This window comes from Ptychodera flava, unplaced genomic scaffold, assembly GCF_041260155.1.
Source record: "Ptychodera flava strain L36383 unplaced genomic scaffold, AS_Pfla_20210202 Scaffold_40__1_contigs__length_1388640_pilon, whole genome shotgun sequence".
NCBI classification, from domain to species: Eukaryota; Metazoa; Hemichordata; class Enteropneusta; family Ptychoderidae; genus Ptychodera; species Ptychodera flava.
Genome location: NW_027248362.1, coordinates 1,024,915 through 1,042,826, shown reverse-complemented (window position 1 = coordinate 1,042,826; position 17,912 = coordinate 1,024,915). Strand labels below are relative to the sequence as shown.

At 34.9% G+C, this 17,912-nt stretch overlaps 1 protein-coding gene across 1 annotated transcript in view; it reads left to right on the top strand.

Moving 5' to 3' along the window:
- Positions 1-17,912, top strand: part of LOC139127974 (small G protein signaling modulator 1-like) — a 270,506-nt gene that overhangs the window by 184,265 nt on the left and 68,329 nt on the right. The window contains 5 exon segments of the mRNA XM_070693822.1: positions 8,038-8,102; positions 8,687-8,832; positions 12,704-12,772; positions 13,711-14,565; positions 16,435-16,642. Of these exon segments, the coding sequence (XP_070549923.1) occupies positions 8,038-8,102; positions 8,687-8,832; positions 12,704-12,772; positions 13,711-14,565; positions 16,435-16,642 (1,343 nt within the window).

Below are 17,912 nucleotides of genomic sequence, written 5' to 3'. Positions count from 1 at the left end.
GGCTTTTCTCATCGCCAACGAATTTTACTGATGTTTACAACCAGTAAATATGTTCGAAGTATCTACATGTTGACGTATCGATTTTTGGACAAGCCTTACTCTAACGAGAAATATCAAGAAAAGTGTATGTCCCGAAACGCTCAAAATCTGTGATTTTTGCAGGGGTGTAATGCCCCAGTGAAAAACAAAAATCAAATCACTCTGGTCGAAAAAGGAATATGTAAAGCCCTAGCCTGGTTCACTAAATAAAACTCTGGGCAAGTATTTTTTGCTCACGAGTTGACACACGCGGGCATATGTCGCAGCGATGTCTGTCTGTCTGTCTGTCTGTCTGTCTGTCTGTCTGTGTGCTCAATATCTCAAAAACGGCTCATCAGATCAGACTCAAATCTGGTACATAGATTCAGTTTGCAAATGGCAAGAACTGATTAGTTTTTGGTAGGTGTGGCTTGCTTACTTTTTGCTCATTTGCATAATTAATGATTTTAGAAAAAACAGATATATATTGACAACGACTGCACACAATTTGATGAGATTTTCTACAAATGTTGATCTTACCAAGATATATCAGCTGTGAAAGATATTAAGGGGTGACATAAAAGATAATGGATAATTTACATATTTAATGAACTTTCCTAATTAGGGATATATATATGATTTGACTTGATCAAAATTGACAAAACTTGGTATGTATATTGAAGATACTATGATTTAACATTATTGAAAGTCATTAAGCATTTTTACTTCATCAAACTCTTAATTTGCATATTTAATGATATTTTGAAATTAGGGATATTTAGTTGAATTGAGTTGACCAAAATTGATGAAACTTGCTATGAACATTGAAGATACTATGATATAACATTATTGAAAGTCATTAAGGTGGTTGGAAAGGCTATTTTTGCACCAATTCTTTTCTCAGAGTTAATGTCAAGTTTCAAGTGTTAGAATCAAGATATTTAGTTCAAATTTTCAGGATAACTCCCTTGGTTAATATTTTCTCCAAAGAATATAAAAATTGTATATTTGCAGCCATGATTTTGAAATACGACACCAGTAAATATTAAAATTTAATTTTTCATATTTTTTTTACATATTTGAATTTAATAATAATTGGATAGTATTAATATAACCAAATTTGTTATATATATGTTGACACTATATATTGTAAGATTTGTACGGCAGGATTTGTAAATAAAATTTGTTTTTATGATTTTACATGGGTTTATATATCAAAAAATTATTAAAAATTCTTTCAAATTTCAAAATGTGATTTTTCAAAAAGTACTTCAAATACAGGAAAATTGTGCCGTGCAAATCTTATCTGTAACCTTGTTAATAGGCTGTAAAAATTCCATGTTCATATCTCATTTCAAAGTTGGATAAATTGGTATACAATTATGTAGGAAAACTGTTATTCTGTCAAAAATGTTGAAAACAAGCCATATTTGCACCCCTCTTTTGAAGTCATAGAGCAGTTTTTTTTGGTTAATCTCACTTTTGACACCTCTATGACACTCAAAGAATCTAAAAATGCATTTACAATAGCAGTCACTCACTCTGAATGCCAGCACCACCTTGTCAAACTTTCCTGAAAAACAGCAAATAATGACTTTCCCTTTTCAAACATTTTATTAAAAGCTAGGGAACCTCTACCATAGTTAATACACTAAGGACTCCCCAACTTCTTCTTATTTGGTCAGTTTTTCAGAAGTTTTAACAGGCTATAACTCTGCAATGCCTTTGTGCCCAAATGTCTAGTTTTTTTTATTCCACAGAGAATGTTGACTACTTTTATATTTTAATAGTTTTGTTGAAATTTATAACTGACGCTCTAGCCTTTCCAACCACCTTAAGCATTTTCACTTCAGCCAAATACTTATTTGCATATTTAATAAACTTTCCTAATTAGATATGTAAATCTGAATGGACTTTACCAAATTGATGAAACTTGCGATGTACATTGAAGGTACTGTGATATAACATTGTTGAAAGTCATTAAGCAGTTTTACTTCAGCCAATTCCTTATTTCCACATTTAATGAACTTCACTAATTAGGGATATATATCTGAATTGATTCGACCGAAGTTGATGAATCTTGCAACATATATTGAAGATACTATAAAACAACATTATTAAAAGTCATGAAACTTTTTTACTTCAGCCAATTCCTAATTTGCATATATAATGAACTTTCCTAATAGGGATATTTATCTGTATTTACTAGACAAAATTTGACAAAACTTGCTATGTACATTAAAGATACTATGATACAGCATTGAAAGTCATTAAGCATTTTTACTTTAGCCGATTCCGTATTTGCAAATTTAATGATTTTCCTAATAAGGATATTTATCTGTCTTGACTAGAACAAAGTTGACGAACTGCTTTGTACATTAAAGATACTATGATACGACATTATTGAAAGTCATTTAACATTTTTAATTCAGCCTATTCATAATTTGCATATTTAATGAGAACATTTCAGTCAATTCCTAATTTGCATACTTTAATGAACTTTCCTGATTGGGGATATATACTTGGATTTAAAATTAATCTGTGGTGAATATTATTCATTATGTTGATCATAACACTTTAAATGAAGTTGCAAACATGTGGCAAAGGTTCAAATTTACACATAACTGCAACATATAATTAAACATGTGAGCATTTTCAGTTCATATCTGGTGGTTCAATTTAAAAAGCACTAGGGTTTTGAACTTTTGACTACCTAATTTGCATATCTGTGTTGTCACCGGGCGCATGCTCACAGCGCAACTGGTTTTTGTCGTCTCTCTGCATTTCGGAAATGTGTGCCGAACATTTTCCTCAAAAGTCAAGGGAAAGATCAGAACACACCCATAGCAACCACACAAAAAGATCCCGGTGTCCCATCTTAAGGCATATTAAAGGGACATTAGCTATAACTTTTGACTAATTTTTAGCTCCCATTTGGCATACATATATGGCAATTGGGAGGTTATATGGTTGAAAAAAGTCTGTATGTGAGATGTATGTATGTATGTATGTATGTATGTGGGATGTCTGTCTGTCCAACGCAAAAACTCACAAACCGCTGCACGTATTAAGCTGATTTTTAGTGTAGTGATGCCATATATGGTGTAGACGTGCCGTTGTTAAAATGAACTTTTTAGTCTCATAGATATGCAAATGAGGTAGAAAAAACGGCGAGAATGCTCAAAAATCAATAACTCAGGAACTACTCATTTCTTTCTTTTTTTGCCATTTTAGTAAAAAATCTTTTTCTCTTAAACCAATGGTCGGATCGCTTTAAAATTTGGCGTGCAGGTGCCTTGTGATAACTCAAAATAGAATTCATCAAAATTATGGCAAAATTTGCATATTTGTATTTTTGGGCAATTTTGCCATTTTTCCTTAAAAAAATCTTCTTTGAAACTGTGTATGCCATTACTTTCTAATTGGGTGTGCAGGTTTCTAGGATTGACCTGAAGATGACTCTGTGAACTCAAGGCGAAATTTTGCAAATTTTGTGGTACTTTTTGTCATGCTTTCAAATTTGGTACATAGGTGAAATGTAGTAGGTCATTCATTCAAAGTCAAGTACTGCCTGTTTGAATGAGCAGATTATGATTGTGCTGTTCCAGGCTGAGGTGTTATTTATAGGAATGATGCAATGTTAGACGGTAATTGATGTTTTAACTGAATTTGACTTACATTGTATGCAACTCTTGTACTGTATAAACCCTATCAATTCACCCAGAAAAAAATAATTAATATGATTTTAAATAATTGAATTAATTAGGAAATCAACAAAGCCAAAATAATTTTAGTGTAGAATTATTAGAAAGTTCAACTTTTTTGACAGTTCATAGTGAAATGCTTACCATCTTGGAGGATTAAAACATGTAAAGGCAACTTTCCTGAATCCCAACTTTGACATATTTTGAACAGTCATATATTGTGCTCTGTGTTATCTAAAAAAAATTGCTCATATTAGTTTGTCATGATAGGTTGGTCAAATAAATAGAGATAGAGAAAGTTCCAATTTCCATTTATGGTTGACTTGGTAAGGATAAAATAAAATTACTTTTTGAGGAAAAAAATTGAGTGGTCAATTAAAAGAGTGGTCAAAGTGATAGGGTTTTTATGGTGAAGCTGGGCTGTAAGATTCCTCATGTGCTATTTATAGCGATTATCCAATCTGTGTTAACCGTGCAATGAAAGTGTTACATGATTCCTTATAATGCTTTTGATGACCTAGAACTTAAGTTGCAAACATTTGTCTCTTCAGTGTGCTTTCTCTGAGTACCAAAGGCTCAACTTATTTAACAGAACTTACTTGCAATGTTAATTTGAAAGTTAAAATGTGCTTGGTTAATAGGATAAAAATACTGATAAAGATAACCAGCTGAAGATTCTTTATAACCTGACAGATTTGCTGTTTTTTTATGACGTAAATCTTGAAAAGCAAGTCTTGTTTACTTTAGTTAGAATGTAATTAACACTCGTTTATATTATTATAAGCAGTAGTATCAAGTTGAACAAGCTGATATTGACAAGTTGGTCGGCTGTTGGAGGTTCAAAGCTGTAAAAATAAATATATGCATGTATGCATGTCTCTATCTGTTTGTCTGTCTGTATGTATGTATGTGTGTATGTATGTATGTATGCATGTATGTATGTATGTATGTTAGTTAGTATGTGCGGATGTATGTCCGTCCACATTAAAAACTCCAAAATGGCAGCACCTACCATCTTAGTATTTAATGGACAGGTGGACCCAGGGGTGGAGATGTGAATTTGTTGAAATAGACATGTCAAAGTCAAAAATATGCAGATGAAGGGGAAAAAAGGAAAAATCCTGCAAATTGCTAAAAGTCTGTTACCACTGGCCAGAGTTGGTTGAAACTTGGTATGCAGGCTCTTTATAGTGACTTAAGTTACATTTCTTCAAATTGTGGTGAAATTTTGAAAGTTGTATTTTTTGGGCGATTTTCCTTTTTTTTGTCAAAAAAAAATTTCTGAAAGCGCTCATCCCCTTGCCTTGAAAACTTGTATGTATGATCCTAGGGTTGGCCTTGGTCAGATTTGTTCAAATTGTAGTGAAATTTTCATATTTGTAGTTTTGGGGCAATTTTTCCCATTTTTGTCAAAAAATCATTTTCTCCCAAAGTATTTGTTGGATTGCTGTAAAACATGATAGTCTTGATCCTAGAATGCAATGTCATGTGTGTACCAGTACTTAGTATCTCTGTAAAATGGGAGACAGTGACACTATTTTTCACTACTCTGTTTCAACGTATCAACTACAGAATTTTTAGCTCCCCTGTCAGCGACGCGGAGCTTATCAAATAGAGTGTGGAATCGAAACATCGAAGTTTTAGAAATAAACTCTATTTTGGAACAGTCTTGTTTTCATGCGCTCTTATCAAATAGGTTGATTTTCCGTCGTTGTCCGTCGTCATCATCCGTCAACAATTGCCTTCTCCTCTGAAACCGCAAGTCCAATTGCTTTGAAATTTTATGTGCAGTTCACTTGGGGTGACCTCACTTAAGTTTGTTCAAATTGTGGTGAAATTTGCATATTTGTATTTTTGGGGCATTTTTTGCTGTTTTTGGTAAAAAAATCTTCTCTGAAACCGCTTGTCCGATTGCTTTGAAATTTGATATGCAGTTTACTTAGGGTGACTTTAGTCAGGTTTGTTTAAATCCTGGTGAAATTTGCATATTTGTATTTTTAAGGCAATTTTTGTCGTTTTTGGTAAAAAAAACTTTAAACATCTTCTATTTCAAAACTACCAGTCAGACAGCTTTGATATTTGATACATAGGTCCTTAGGGATGATCTATTTCAGATTTATTCAAATTGCGCAGAAATATGCAAATTTGCATTTTTAAGGCAATTTTTGCCATTTTTGCTTAAAAAATGTGTTTCTCAAAATGTACTCATCTGAAATTTGGTATACAGGCTCCTATAGATGAACTGAGTAATATATATTGAATTTCTGATGAAATATGTAATTTTGTATTTTTAGGGCAATTTTTGCCATTTTTGGTCAAAAAATGTGTATTTCCAAAACTACTCATCTGATAGCTTTAAAATTTGGTATACAGGTTCCTATAGATGAACTAAATCATATTTAGCGAAATTATGATGAAATCTGCAATTTTGTATTTTTTGGGCAATTTTTGCCACTTTTGGTCACAAATGTGTTTCTCAAAAAAAAAAAAGGTCTACTGGCTTTGAATTTTGGTATACAGGTTTCTACAGATAAAGTAAGTAATATATATTGAATTTCTGATGAAATGTGCAATTTTGTATTTTGGGGGCAATTTTTGCCATTTTTGGTCAAAAAATTTGTTTCTCAAAAACTGCAAGGTGATAGCTTTGATATTTGGTATACAGTTTCCAAGGGATTATTGTAATATATGATATATTAAAATTATGGTGAAATCTGCAATTTTGTATTTTTTGGTCAATTTTTGCCATTTTTTGGTCAGAAAATTTTATTCAGAAAAAAACTACTTGTCAGATAGCTGTGGTTGACATTTTCTTAGGGATGATCCGATGTGATATTTTCAAATTATGATGAAATCTTCAATTGTGTATTTTTGCAGCTATTTTAGCCACTTTTTTTCTGGTCACTGAAATGAGCTATTCATAGATTTCCATCTTCTTCATCAACATGTGTCAAAAAAAGTTATTCTCTACATAAACACAGCGGAGCTATATTGGCTGCTAGGTCGCTTGTACTATAATTCGATCATCATGACCAATGCCCGGTGGCCATGTGAAATGACCATTGTTATTGTTGATAAATGTATTCTAGTCCGGACCTGAATACAAAATTTAAACAATAACAATGCAGATTATACTCATATAGGGTATATTTATGAGCTAAATATTAGGAATTTCTCCATGGTTCAGGGATTCAAACCAGAAACTGCAGATGATACACAGAACAAACAAAATAAAAAAAATGACCAAAGATATACAATACAGCTAAGGGATCTTTAATTGAGGTGTTGTGTAGTCCAAGTTCTGTTATAAGTGTCGGAGCAAGCATGTTGTCAGCATGTGGACCCAAGTCAATAAATGAACACTGAAGAAACAATGAACAATTGTTAGTTCAAGCATGTGGTCAGTTGCTGTGGCTGTGGACCCAAGTCAATAAATGAACACTGAAGAGACAATAAACAAGTGCAAAGAAATAATGAACGAATAAATAAGGTAGACTAATGGAATAACATGCACAGAACACTGACTATCTGCCAATCCCTTTTTCTGAAGCCATAGTGTATATTATTATTAGCGTAGATGAATGGTTTGAGTGTAGATGCATACTGTCTCACTCTTACTAACATGTGTCAGCCCTATTATCCATGTTGAGTTTTGGAGACCTGTTATACCAGAAAATACTTCTAAGGGTTCTGTATAAATGCTATGCTAGGATTCTCTGTGAAAACCCCTGTCACAGCCCTACCCTATATAAAAGCTCCATGGCTTTAAAACTAAGTAATTTACATGTTTTATCCTCCCCCACACTAAGCCTTGTACTTAAAGTTGGACTGTCTGACAAAAAGATTTTGTTTGTAGGTTTATGTTGGTTTTATCCCTTAGTTAACATTCATATTGATGTAAAGCCAAAGTTCACTACTCATTGCTACATGCAAAATCTACACAGAAAAGTGATATACAGTAAGCCTAGCGCAAATATATTCTACATGAAATCAACAAACACAACTTTCTTACAAATTAAATAACAGAACACAATTTTCAAAGGAGAACAAATCACATATTAAATGATAAATGTCAACAAGAACTGGTGTCAAAAGCAGGGATAAGGAACTGATTGTATTAGTATATATTTGGTGTATTTGTGTACTAGTGTAAATGATTTCTTAATTGCTGTCACTGACAATAAAGCAGTTTATTTCTGAAATAAAATGGAATCTAGGCATCTTAATATCACTCCGATTTCCATGAAATAAAATGGAGGCTGGGCATCTTAATATCACTCCGATTTCCATTAAATACCATTTTTATTAATTACAGAGCATCTATAAGACTTCTTTGTGATACCATGAAGAAACAGATCATTTCAAGGGCTTTTTATGGATGTAAGTTAATGTTTTTTTCGGCTAAAGTTGCTTCAGCATTATGTCATGCCCAGACTTTAAGTAAGGTCATTTATTTTGCAATGTCGTAAATGTCATTCCATAATTTGTCTCTTGTCAGTCAAAACTTACCATATCAATTGCACACATCAATAATCTCTCTGGTAAATACAATTTCACTCAGTGTTTATACATACTCGGGACAAACTGTTTGTTTGTTGAATAAACATGTTTTCAGTACCTTTTAGTTTCATGAATACCATAATTAATGGCAAATAAGCATTTAGCATAATTTGGATGAGGCTATTAACATGGACACATCAATTTACACCTTACCAAGTCTTGAAAATTTATGCTGGTGGGGGTATAGTATGTAGATTAATCTGTTTATCTTTTTGTAACAGTCATCATAGTTACATAATGAATGCATGGAATGTTTGCTATGCCCATAAATCTGATTATCTGTATTTCATTTTATCAGTCTTCTCATTTATACATAATGACTGGCATCAACTGTTGTATAACAAGAATATTAGGCCTCTGTTGTTATCAGGCAATGAGAACATCATGGATATCATATATTTCAGGGCTTGCTCACTGTCGTCATTTACATACTGTCCGAACACATCTCTCAGGATTGGTTCACAATTCTGCAGTGCCTGCTGATAGTCTTTCCAATGATCATGATGGACTTACCATTGAAAAGTGGTCAATGCTGCAAGAAGATGGACAGGTCAGTTCAAAGTTTTCATACTGAAGATTTTTTATTTCAATTTGAGAGACATGAAAAAACAAGTCATTGACAATGACACAGTCCCCACTTGTACTTTAATTACAAGTCCTCTGAGAGGAAAGAGTCCTCTTCATTAATTAGGTCTGTGATTAAAAATACTGCGATACAGATGGGGCCTTAAATGGCCAAAAATGAGTTCCATGGTGGTGAAAACAAAAATCAATGTAAGCTGCCATACTAATTACAAAAGGTAATGAAAATGAATCAATTAGTACGTAATCAACAGGATGCTGCCAAACATTTTTGCATCCTATCTTAACACTGACAGATTATCACTGGTACCATATTTCATAAAGTTTGATACAGTACCTTGGACATTCACCCTAAAAACAAAAATCCATCATGGAAATGCAAACTAGCAATTAATTTATATATATAAATGATACCACTTAATATATATATATAAATGATACCACTATCACCACTATCACAAAACAAATCAATGTGGATATGCATGACATAGGTCAATGTCCTTGTACCAACTTTGAATAAAATCGGTTGAGATGTGCCTGAGTTATGGCTCTGTACATGAAAAAATTGTACTAAAATGGCCGCCTGGTGGCCATATTGGATCGTATCACAAAACAAATCAATGTGGATATGCATGACATAGGTCAATGTCCTTGTACCATTTTTGAATAAAATCGGTTGAGATGTGCCTGAGTTATGGCTCCGTGCATGAAAAAATCATATTAAAATGGCCGCATGGCTGCCATATTGAATCGTATCACAAAACAAATTGACATGCATATGTATGACGTATGAAGTAATCCTTGTACCAAGTTTGAATGAAATCGCTCCAGGCATCTCTTAGATATCTGCGTGAATGGACAGACGCATGCACGGACGCACGGACGGATGTCCATGGGGACTAATGGAAGATTACCTAATCTGTGAAAATTGATATTCATATATTTCAACTTCACATGAGTGGTCACATGGAGTGTTTATGCACAGGATGGAGCCCAGCAAAAGAATCACAAATCAACAAGAATGAAGCCTCAAACATTACATGTCAAACGTAATGTTCAAAGAAGATTCACATTTTTTGTCAAATCACTTCCATCATTTCACCATGACCACTGGAGTAGACAGTATTATCCATGATAAAGCCATCTCTGGTGACAAGCAATTCCAGTGTCATACCCTTAGCATAAACAATGGCAAAGAAATTGACTTAACATAGACATTGATATATATATATTTGCACAAAAGCTATTCAAAAATGGTCACTTTTCATGTCGCTTGTTAGTCCCCACGGACACCGTCCGGGGGGACTTATAGGTTTGGTCATGTACGTGCATCTGTCCGTCCGTGCATCCGTGCGTCCATGTGTCCGTCCGTTCGTCCGTCCGTTCACGCAGATATCTCAGACATGCCCAGGTCAATTTCTTTCAAACTTCGCACAAGGATAGTACCCTACCCCATACAGATGTACGTCGATTTGTTTCACAATACGATCAATTTTGGCCGTGTTAGAGGACTTTTTAGTTTTCACCTCCATAGACTCCCATGTATGAGGCAGTCTCCATAGACTCCCATATATAAGGCAGTCCATAGACTCCCATGCATAAGGCAGTCCATAGACTCCCATGTATAAGGCCAAGAAAAATAAAAATTTAGTTTCTCATCGTATTCATATTGCAAAAAGGATGCACTTACACAGTTTTGAGTCCCCACGGATGAAGTCAAGGGGGCTTACAGATTGGGTCATGTCCGTCCGTGAGTCCATCCGTGAGTCCATCCGTTCACACAGATATCTCAGATATTTTGACAAAATGTCACGTTACCTTGGTGACCTTTGACCTCAAATATATATATATGTCCATAAGTCGGTAACCACAAGTGCTACACCCTTCATATATGGTATGATGGGACAGCTTATGACGCCACATATTGTACCTCATTAATTATGCGCGTATCTAATTTTGAGCGAGCCAATAGAGCTAGAGGTCTGATTTTTGGTATATAGGGATCACTTAGCAATACAATTTTTTTTTCAAAATGTCACGTGACCTCGGTGACCTTTGACCTCAAATATATATATTTGTCCATAACTCAGTAACCAGAAGTGGTACACCCTTTATGTATGGTATGATGGGACAGCTTATGATGCCACATATTGTACCTCATTAATTATGCGCATATCTAATTTTGAGCGAGCCAATAGAGCTAGAGGTCTGATTTTTGGTATATAGGGATAACTTGAGCACTACAATTTTTTTGACAAAATGTCATGTGACCTCGGTGACCTTTGACCTCAAATATACATATTTGTCCATAACTCAGTAACCACAAGAGGTACACCCTTCATATATGGTATGATGGGACATCTTATGACGCCATATATTGTACCTCATTAATTATGTGCATATCTAATTTTGAGCGAGTCAATAGAGCTAGAGGTCTGATTTTTGGTATATAGCGATAACTTAGCAATACAATTATTTTGACAAAATGTCATATGACCTTGATGACCTTTGACCTCAAATATACATATTTGTCCATAACTCAGTAACCACAAGTGGTACACCCTTCATATATGGTATGGTGGGAGACCTTATGATGCTTCATACTGTACCTCAATAATTATGCATATATCTAATTCTTAGCAAACCCATAGAGCTGGATGTCTGATTTTTGGTATATAGGGATAACTATAGGATAGAAATTTTTTGACCAAATGTCATGTGACCTCGATGACCTTTGACCTGAAATATACGTCTATGTCGATAAATACGTTACCACAAGTGCTATGTCCTTTATATTTAGTAGCATGGGAGACCTTATGACAACACACGCTTTACCTCATTAATTATGCACACATCTAATTCTGGGCAAGGGAATAGAGCTAGAGGTCTGATTTTTGGCATATAGGGATTAATTAGCAATACAATTGTTTTTCAAAATGTCACGTGACCTTATGACCTTTGACCTTGATTATACATATATATGCATAACTCAGTAACCACAAGTTCTATACCCTCCAATTCTGATAGGATATTAGACCTTAAGATGTCACATCTTGTACCTCATTATTATGCGCATATGTATTTCTTGGCTGGTCTGATCTTTTTTCCCGATTTAGAACCATAACTTAGACATGCTTCATGTGTTTCAAATTGGGAACAACGACATAGACCTATGTTCCCATAGATCTCAACATATACATTCCAGTGATACTTCTTAATGACCACATTTCCCTGCCCCATCAAGACTAATACTCCTATTACAAGTGGGGACTATGTCATTGTCAATGACGTGTTACATGTTATAACAAAATTTCAACGATATATTCAACAAAATACTAGACTAAGGATTTGTCTGAGTACATTGTACTGTGGAGATGTATAGCGTTGAGGACAAACAAAAGTATGTGATACACAAGGATATAGGATTTAGCTTGGGACCTCTATCACACATATTTAGCAAACCTAACATGATAGCACCAAGACCCTATTCAAAGTCAAAATGCAAGTTATTCAAATGTATGGTAGTGTAAAAATCAATGTGTTCAGATGTTATGTAATTTCACTAGAATGTGAATCTGCATCTAACATTAATGTTTGCATGCCAGGTCATTTTGTTCAGTCGTACACATACAGAAATTACATCTCTGTACAGTTGTATTGTAATCTGGAGTGTTGACAAAGATTTGAGCACATGTAAATTGACATACTGTATGCTGAAGCCATCAGTCCCACTAACATAACTGTTGACAGCAATACCAGCTGCAAGATTACTATTTTAATTGTTGTCTTTGTGTAGACTTATCAATTCTCATTTTGTCAAATGTATCACTTGTATTTAGGTTAAAAATCAAGAGGAACTTTTTCGCTTAGTATACTTAGGAGGTGTAACCCATGAAATTCGAAATGAGGTATGTGCTCTTTTCTTCACTATAATAAACATTTTACTCTGGCTTGTGATTTGCAAGAACTTCTGTCCTTCAAACAACACAAGTTTGACATGGAAATGTTATGTTAAATTTGTTTATGTTTTATCCGACTTAAAAACTATCGCCCCTAACTGATATATTTTCGTTTTCAATGTGTTAACGTCAACCATCCCCTTTGTCAATGTAACATGTTTAGGATATGAATTAAAACTTTTATTTGTGAAATAGCCTTCCAATGTAATGGAACATCCTATAAATGCCCTAGGGCACATTAGTTTATGTTTGTACCACCGCAGATTTTGTGTTGCAGCTGGTTTCCGCTTTGTTACCAAAGTTGAATATTAGGGAAAAAACGTACCAGATGTCTACAGAATATGACATGTTCACTTTTGATTGGACAGTACTTTACTACGGCGCTGTCATTCGTTTCTGGAATTTGGTGACCAAAGCTTTACGAGTAAATAAAACACCCTGAATTGAGCACTCTGATTGGTCAATCAACAGTAGATAGTTTTTAAATATACAATGTACATGACTGGCTGCTTTGAAGGATTGCTTTATGACGGCCGTAGTATCTGTCCTAATTGAAGTCACTGACAATTGTTGCAAGTGTAGGTAAAAATTCAGCAATTTCATTCACAATTTAAAACATCCAAATCGTTGAAACAGGGAATTGGGCTAATTTCTGTAGTATAAATATCGTTTTTTTTCAATTTTTGCCTGTCAGTTGTTTGACTTTGAAGTTACAAGTGCTCTCATAATGGCATTGTTGGGTGATGAAAAGGAGTCCAACTGGTTAATCCCACACATTCTGAATGTAATGTTTACATTTCAAAATTCTTAAGATTATAATGCTATTGCTCTACCTCAACTTCATAATACTTTCAATGATATGTGTTTCTCTTGTTATTGTCACTTAGGTTTGGCCATATTTGTTGGGGCATTATGACTTTGGCTGGTTAGAAGACGACAGAAACAGGCATGATGAGTCAGTTAGACAATCTTATGAACAAACCATGACTGAATGGCTTGCTGTAGAAGCGATTGTAAAACAACGGGATCGTGAAATTCAAGCAGCTAATCTTGCAAAGTTGTCGTCTGACAATAGTTTGGATGGTCAAATACCACTACACAGAGAGGCATCACAGGATAATGATCTAGAAAATGATGTCTTTGAAGTTGAAGATGATGGGGAATATTTACAGAATGGTACTGTTGCAGACAAAGTTGAAATGGAAAACAGGGAAGATGATGAAAATAACAAAGAAGTCAGGGATATCATGCAAGAAATACCAAAGTCAGTGCTACATGACATACCGAGGAGTAAAAGCCCTCGGCAAGATACCTTAGAAACTGAGAGTGGGAGAAGTTTAAGTGAAAATATTGACCTTGAGACTGTCAGTCAGAAAAGTTCTCCCCATGATAGTGATGAAGGTATTGGGCATTTATGTAGCACTCTGAATGAAGAAGAGGAAACAGAGAACAATAGCAGTGAATCTTGCCACAGTTATAAAACCGATAGAGAAATTGAAAATAGAGAAATTGAAATGTTGAAAGAAGATGTCATCCAAAAGGATGAAATCACCAATGTTCAACCAATTGAAGTGAATACATTTAATGGTAGTCACCATCAAGATGAAGTGGAAAGTTCAACTCTGGAAAAGGGAGAACTGAATACTGCTCTTCATGTTCCAGATTGTTTAGATGCCAGCAGTCATCTTTCTGCTGATTCTACGGCTGTCTCCCCAGTTTCATCAAGTGGAGGTGTCTATTCGGTGAGTTATTCTTAGATACAGTGACATACTATTATCATTTCAAAAAGAGCACCATACTTTGTATTGGCATTGATTGGAATATACATTTACAGCTAAAACTCTTCTCTTAATATTTCATTGCCTTTCACATTGTGACTACTACAATTACCATAAGAGAAATTATCGCAACCATCATGGCATCGGTTTGTAAGGGACAAAACCTGTTAGCATGAATAACAGACCAATTTGTGGGAAAAGTTTAGTGTTAAGGATGTACGATCGGAAAAAGTAAAAGTAATGTCAATTTTTTCAAATGGGGATTTTTGAATACCTACATATGTGAATAGTCCAAAACTGGGAAAAAAACATGGGGTCACCGCGCTTGTTTTCTTACAAAATGACATTAAAAATTCACGGTTTTTCACAAATCACTAAAAATCAATAAAACAGGTCATCATTTTCATATTTATATCATGATTGCATTCTTCACGTTTACACTGTAAAAGAATAAAGAAATTACAAACCTAAGCTACTTTGAAGATTTTACTTACATTAAAATTGAGTTAAAAAGTCATCATATTTATTTTTTAACCAAAATTGCAACAAATATGCCCCAAATTTTAGGAATGGGAGAGGGTAATTTATTTATTATTGATAGTTTCTACTAATGTCAATTTTCTCAAACTTTGCCAAATAATAGCACTTTTTGTGAATTTTCCAAAACCACATTTTGTGTAGTAGGTCACCGAGCTCGATTTTTCACAATTTTGCAAAAACTTACTAGGATTTACAGGTTCTGGCGATAAACCATGCTCTCCAGGGTTCGTCGTACGAGGGCGCTCTTCAAATGCTGCTGACCTGCCGTTGCTACCTGCCCTGTCCAGGCATGGTCATGATTTAAACCTACCATTAAACTTTAATGAGAGGGAAATGACAGAACAAAGCAAAGACCTTTAGGTTCTTCTACTTTTAGAGTCTATATATTAATACAGCATACAAAAAATCATGTAATATTTATCGCTTATCGGTGGGGATTAGGTTGACTTCGCTGCAGGCTAAGTAAGTTGTCACACACTATACCGAGGCCGTGAACTTGGCGTTTCTCCAATACACGATGACAATCGTACAGGCAAGCCCACAACTGACACAAGTGTCAAGATTTTCGGCTAGTTCATTCAAATCGACTATGCGACGGCCATTCTTCCATTTTCCGGTAGGTCTACTAGCGACACTATCATTGGAATTATAACCACGAATAGCAAATCAGACGTCACACTTCTGATTTACGCTGCGCTGTAGGCTACGGTCATGTTGCATTTTTTTTTATCTCTTTGCTGAATTCTCATACCTTCCAGCGTGTTTTGAGGGCACGCTGAACATTTTCTCGGTGCTATTTATCTTTACCTGCAGACAACATTTTGTACAACGCAAAAACGTTCGGAACGTCACTATGCGCGTGTGGCGTGGTTACTATGGATACATTTCTGCGTGGAAATCGGCGCAGTACGCTTATATTTTTCCAATCGTACATCCTTAAGAGAAAAGACAGGGTACGTTGTCATAATTGACACATGTTGCAGTAGGAGCTCATGCATCTTGTCTCTCCTTTTTAAACACCAATTTTAAATTTTGTTACTATTGCAAGAACTATCCTCTGTAACATTTTCATCCACTGAGAAGCATTGGGACTCTCATTTCAGTAAGGTCAAAATTTTCTGTCACACTGACTCTGAGTAGGAAATTCTACTAGCCGTTGATGACCTAATTGTTTGTAAAGAGGAAAATTTAGGTACGTACAAGTAAAGCCCTATGCCCCTTTTAAAGGTATACTTTATAATTCAATTAGCTTTTTTTTGTCACTGATATTTCTTGATTTATTTTCTTGCATAGACTGAACTGCTAGACTGTTTTGGTTTGAACCTGCATCGTATTGAAAAAGATGTTCAGCGTTGTGATAGGAATTACTATTACTTCACATCTGCAAATTTGGAGAAATTGAGAAATGTCATGTGTACATATGTTTGGGAACACCTAGATGTTGGATATGTGCAAGGGATGTGTGACTTGGTAGCACCCTTGTTGGTGATATTTGATGATGGTAAGTGAGAGCAATTACTTGAGCAGTGCTAGGAATACATACCAAATGTCAGTGTCTTCTTACAAATCATTTGTTCATGCTTATTAGTCCCCACGGGCACCGTCCGGGGGGACTTATAGGTTTGGTCATGTCCATGCATGCGTGCGTGTGTCCGTCCGTTCACGCAGATATCTCAGAGATGCCTGGAGCAATTACATTCAAACTTGGTACAAGGATTACTTCATATGTCATACATATGCACGTTGATTTGTTTTGTGATATGATCCAATATGGCCGCCAGGCGGCCATTTTATTACGATTTTTTCATGTACAGAGCCATAACTCAGACATGTTTCAACGGATTTTAATCAAAGTTGGTACAAGGACATTGACCAATGTCATAGATATGCATGTTGATTTGTTTTGTGATACGATCCAATATGGCTTCCGTGCAGCCATTTTGTTACGATTTTTTCACGTACAGAGCCATAACTCAGGCATATCTCAACCGATCTTATTCAAAGTTGCTACAAGGACATTGACCTATGTCATATATATGCACGTCGATTTGTTTTGTGATACGATCCAATATGGCCGCCAGGCGGCCATTTTATTACGATTTTTTAGCTCACATTTGGTATACCAATGTGATGTTATTGTATAAGCTGAATCAGTTCATTTGCATCCATTTGCATGACTGTATGTATGTATGTATGTATGTATGTATGTATGTATTTATGTATGTATGTCCGTCCACATCAAAAACACCTAAACTGCAGCACCTACTGTCTTAGTATTTAATGTGCCGGTGCACCTAGGGGTGGAGATGTGAATTTGTTCAAATGAACTTGTCAGTGTCAAAAATATGCAAATGAGGGGAAAAAAGGAAAAACCCTGCAAATTGCTAAAACTCTGTAACCCTAGGTCAGATAGGGTTGAAACTTGGTATGCACGTTTCTTTAGGCATTCTAAATTAGATGTTTAAATTTGGGATGAAATTTGCATGTTTCTATTTTTGGGGTAATTTTTTCAGTTTTTAGTCAAAAAATGTTTTTTCTCTGAAACCACTCATCCGATTGCTTTGAAAGTAAGTATACATGTTCTTCAGGATGACCTCAGTCAAGTGTATACAAATTGAATTGAAATTTTCATATTTGTAATTTTGGGGCAATTTTCTGAATTTTTGGTCAAAATTTTTTTATTGAAAAACTACTAATCTGATAGCTTTGATATTTGACATACAGGTTCCTAAGGTTGATCAAAATCAGTTTTATGAATGTCGTGAAGATAT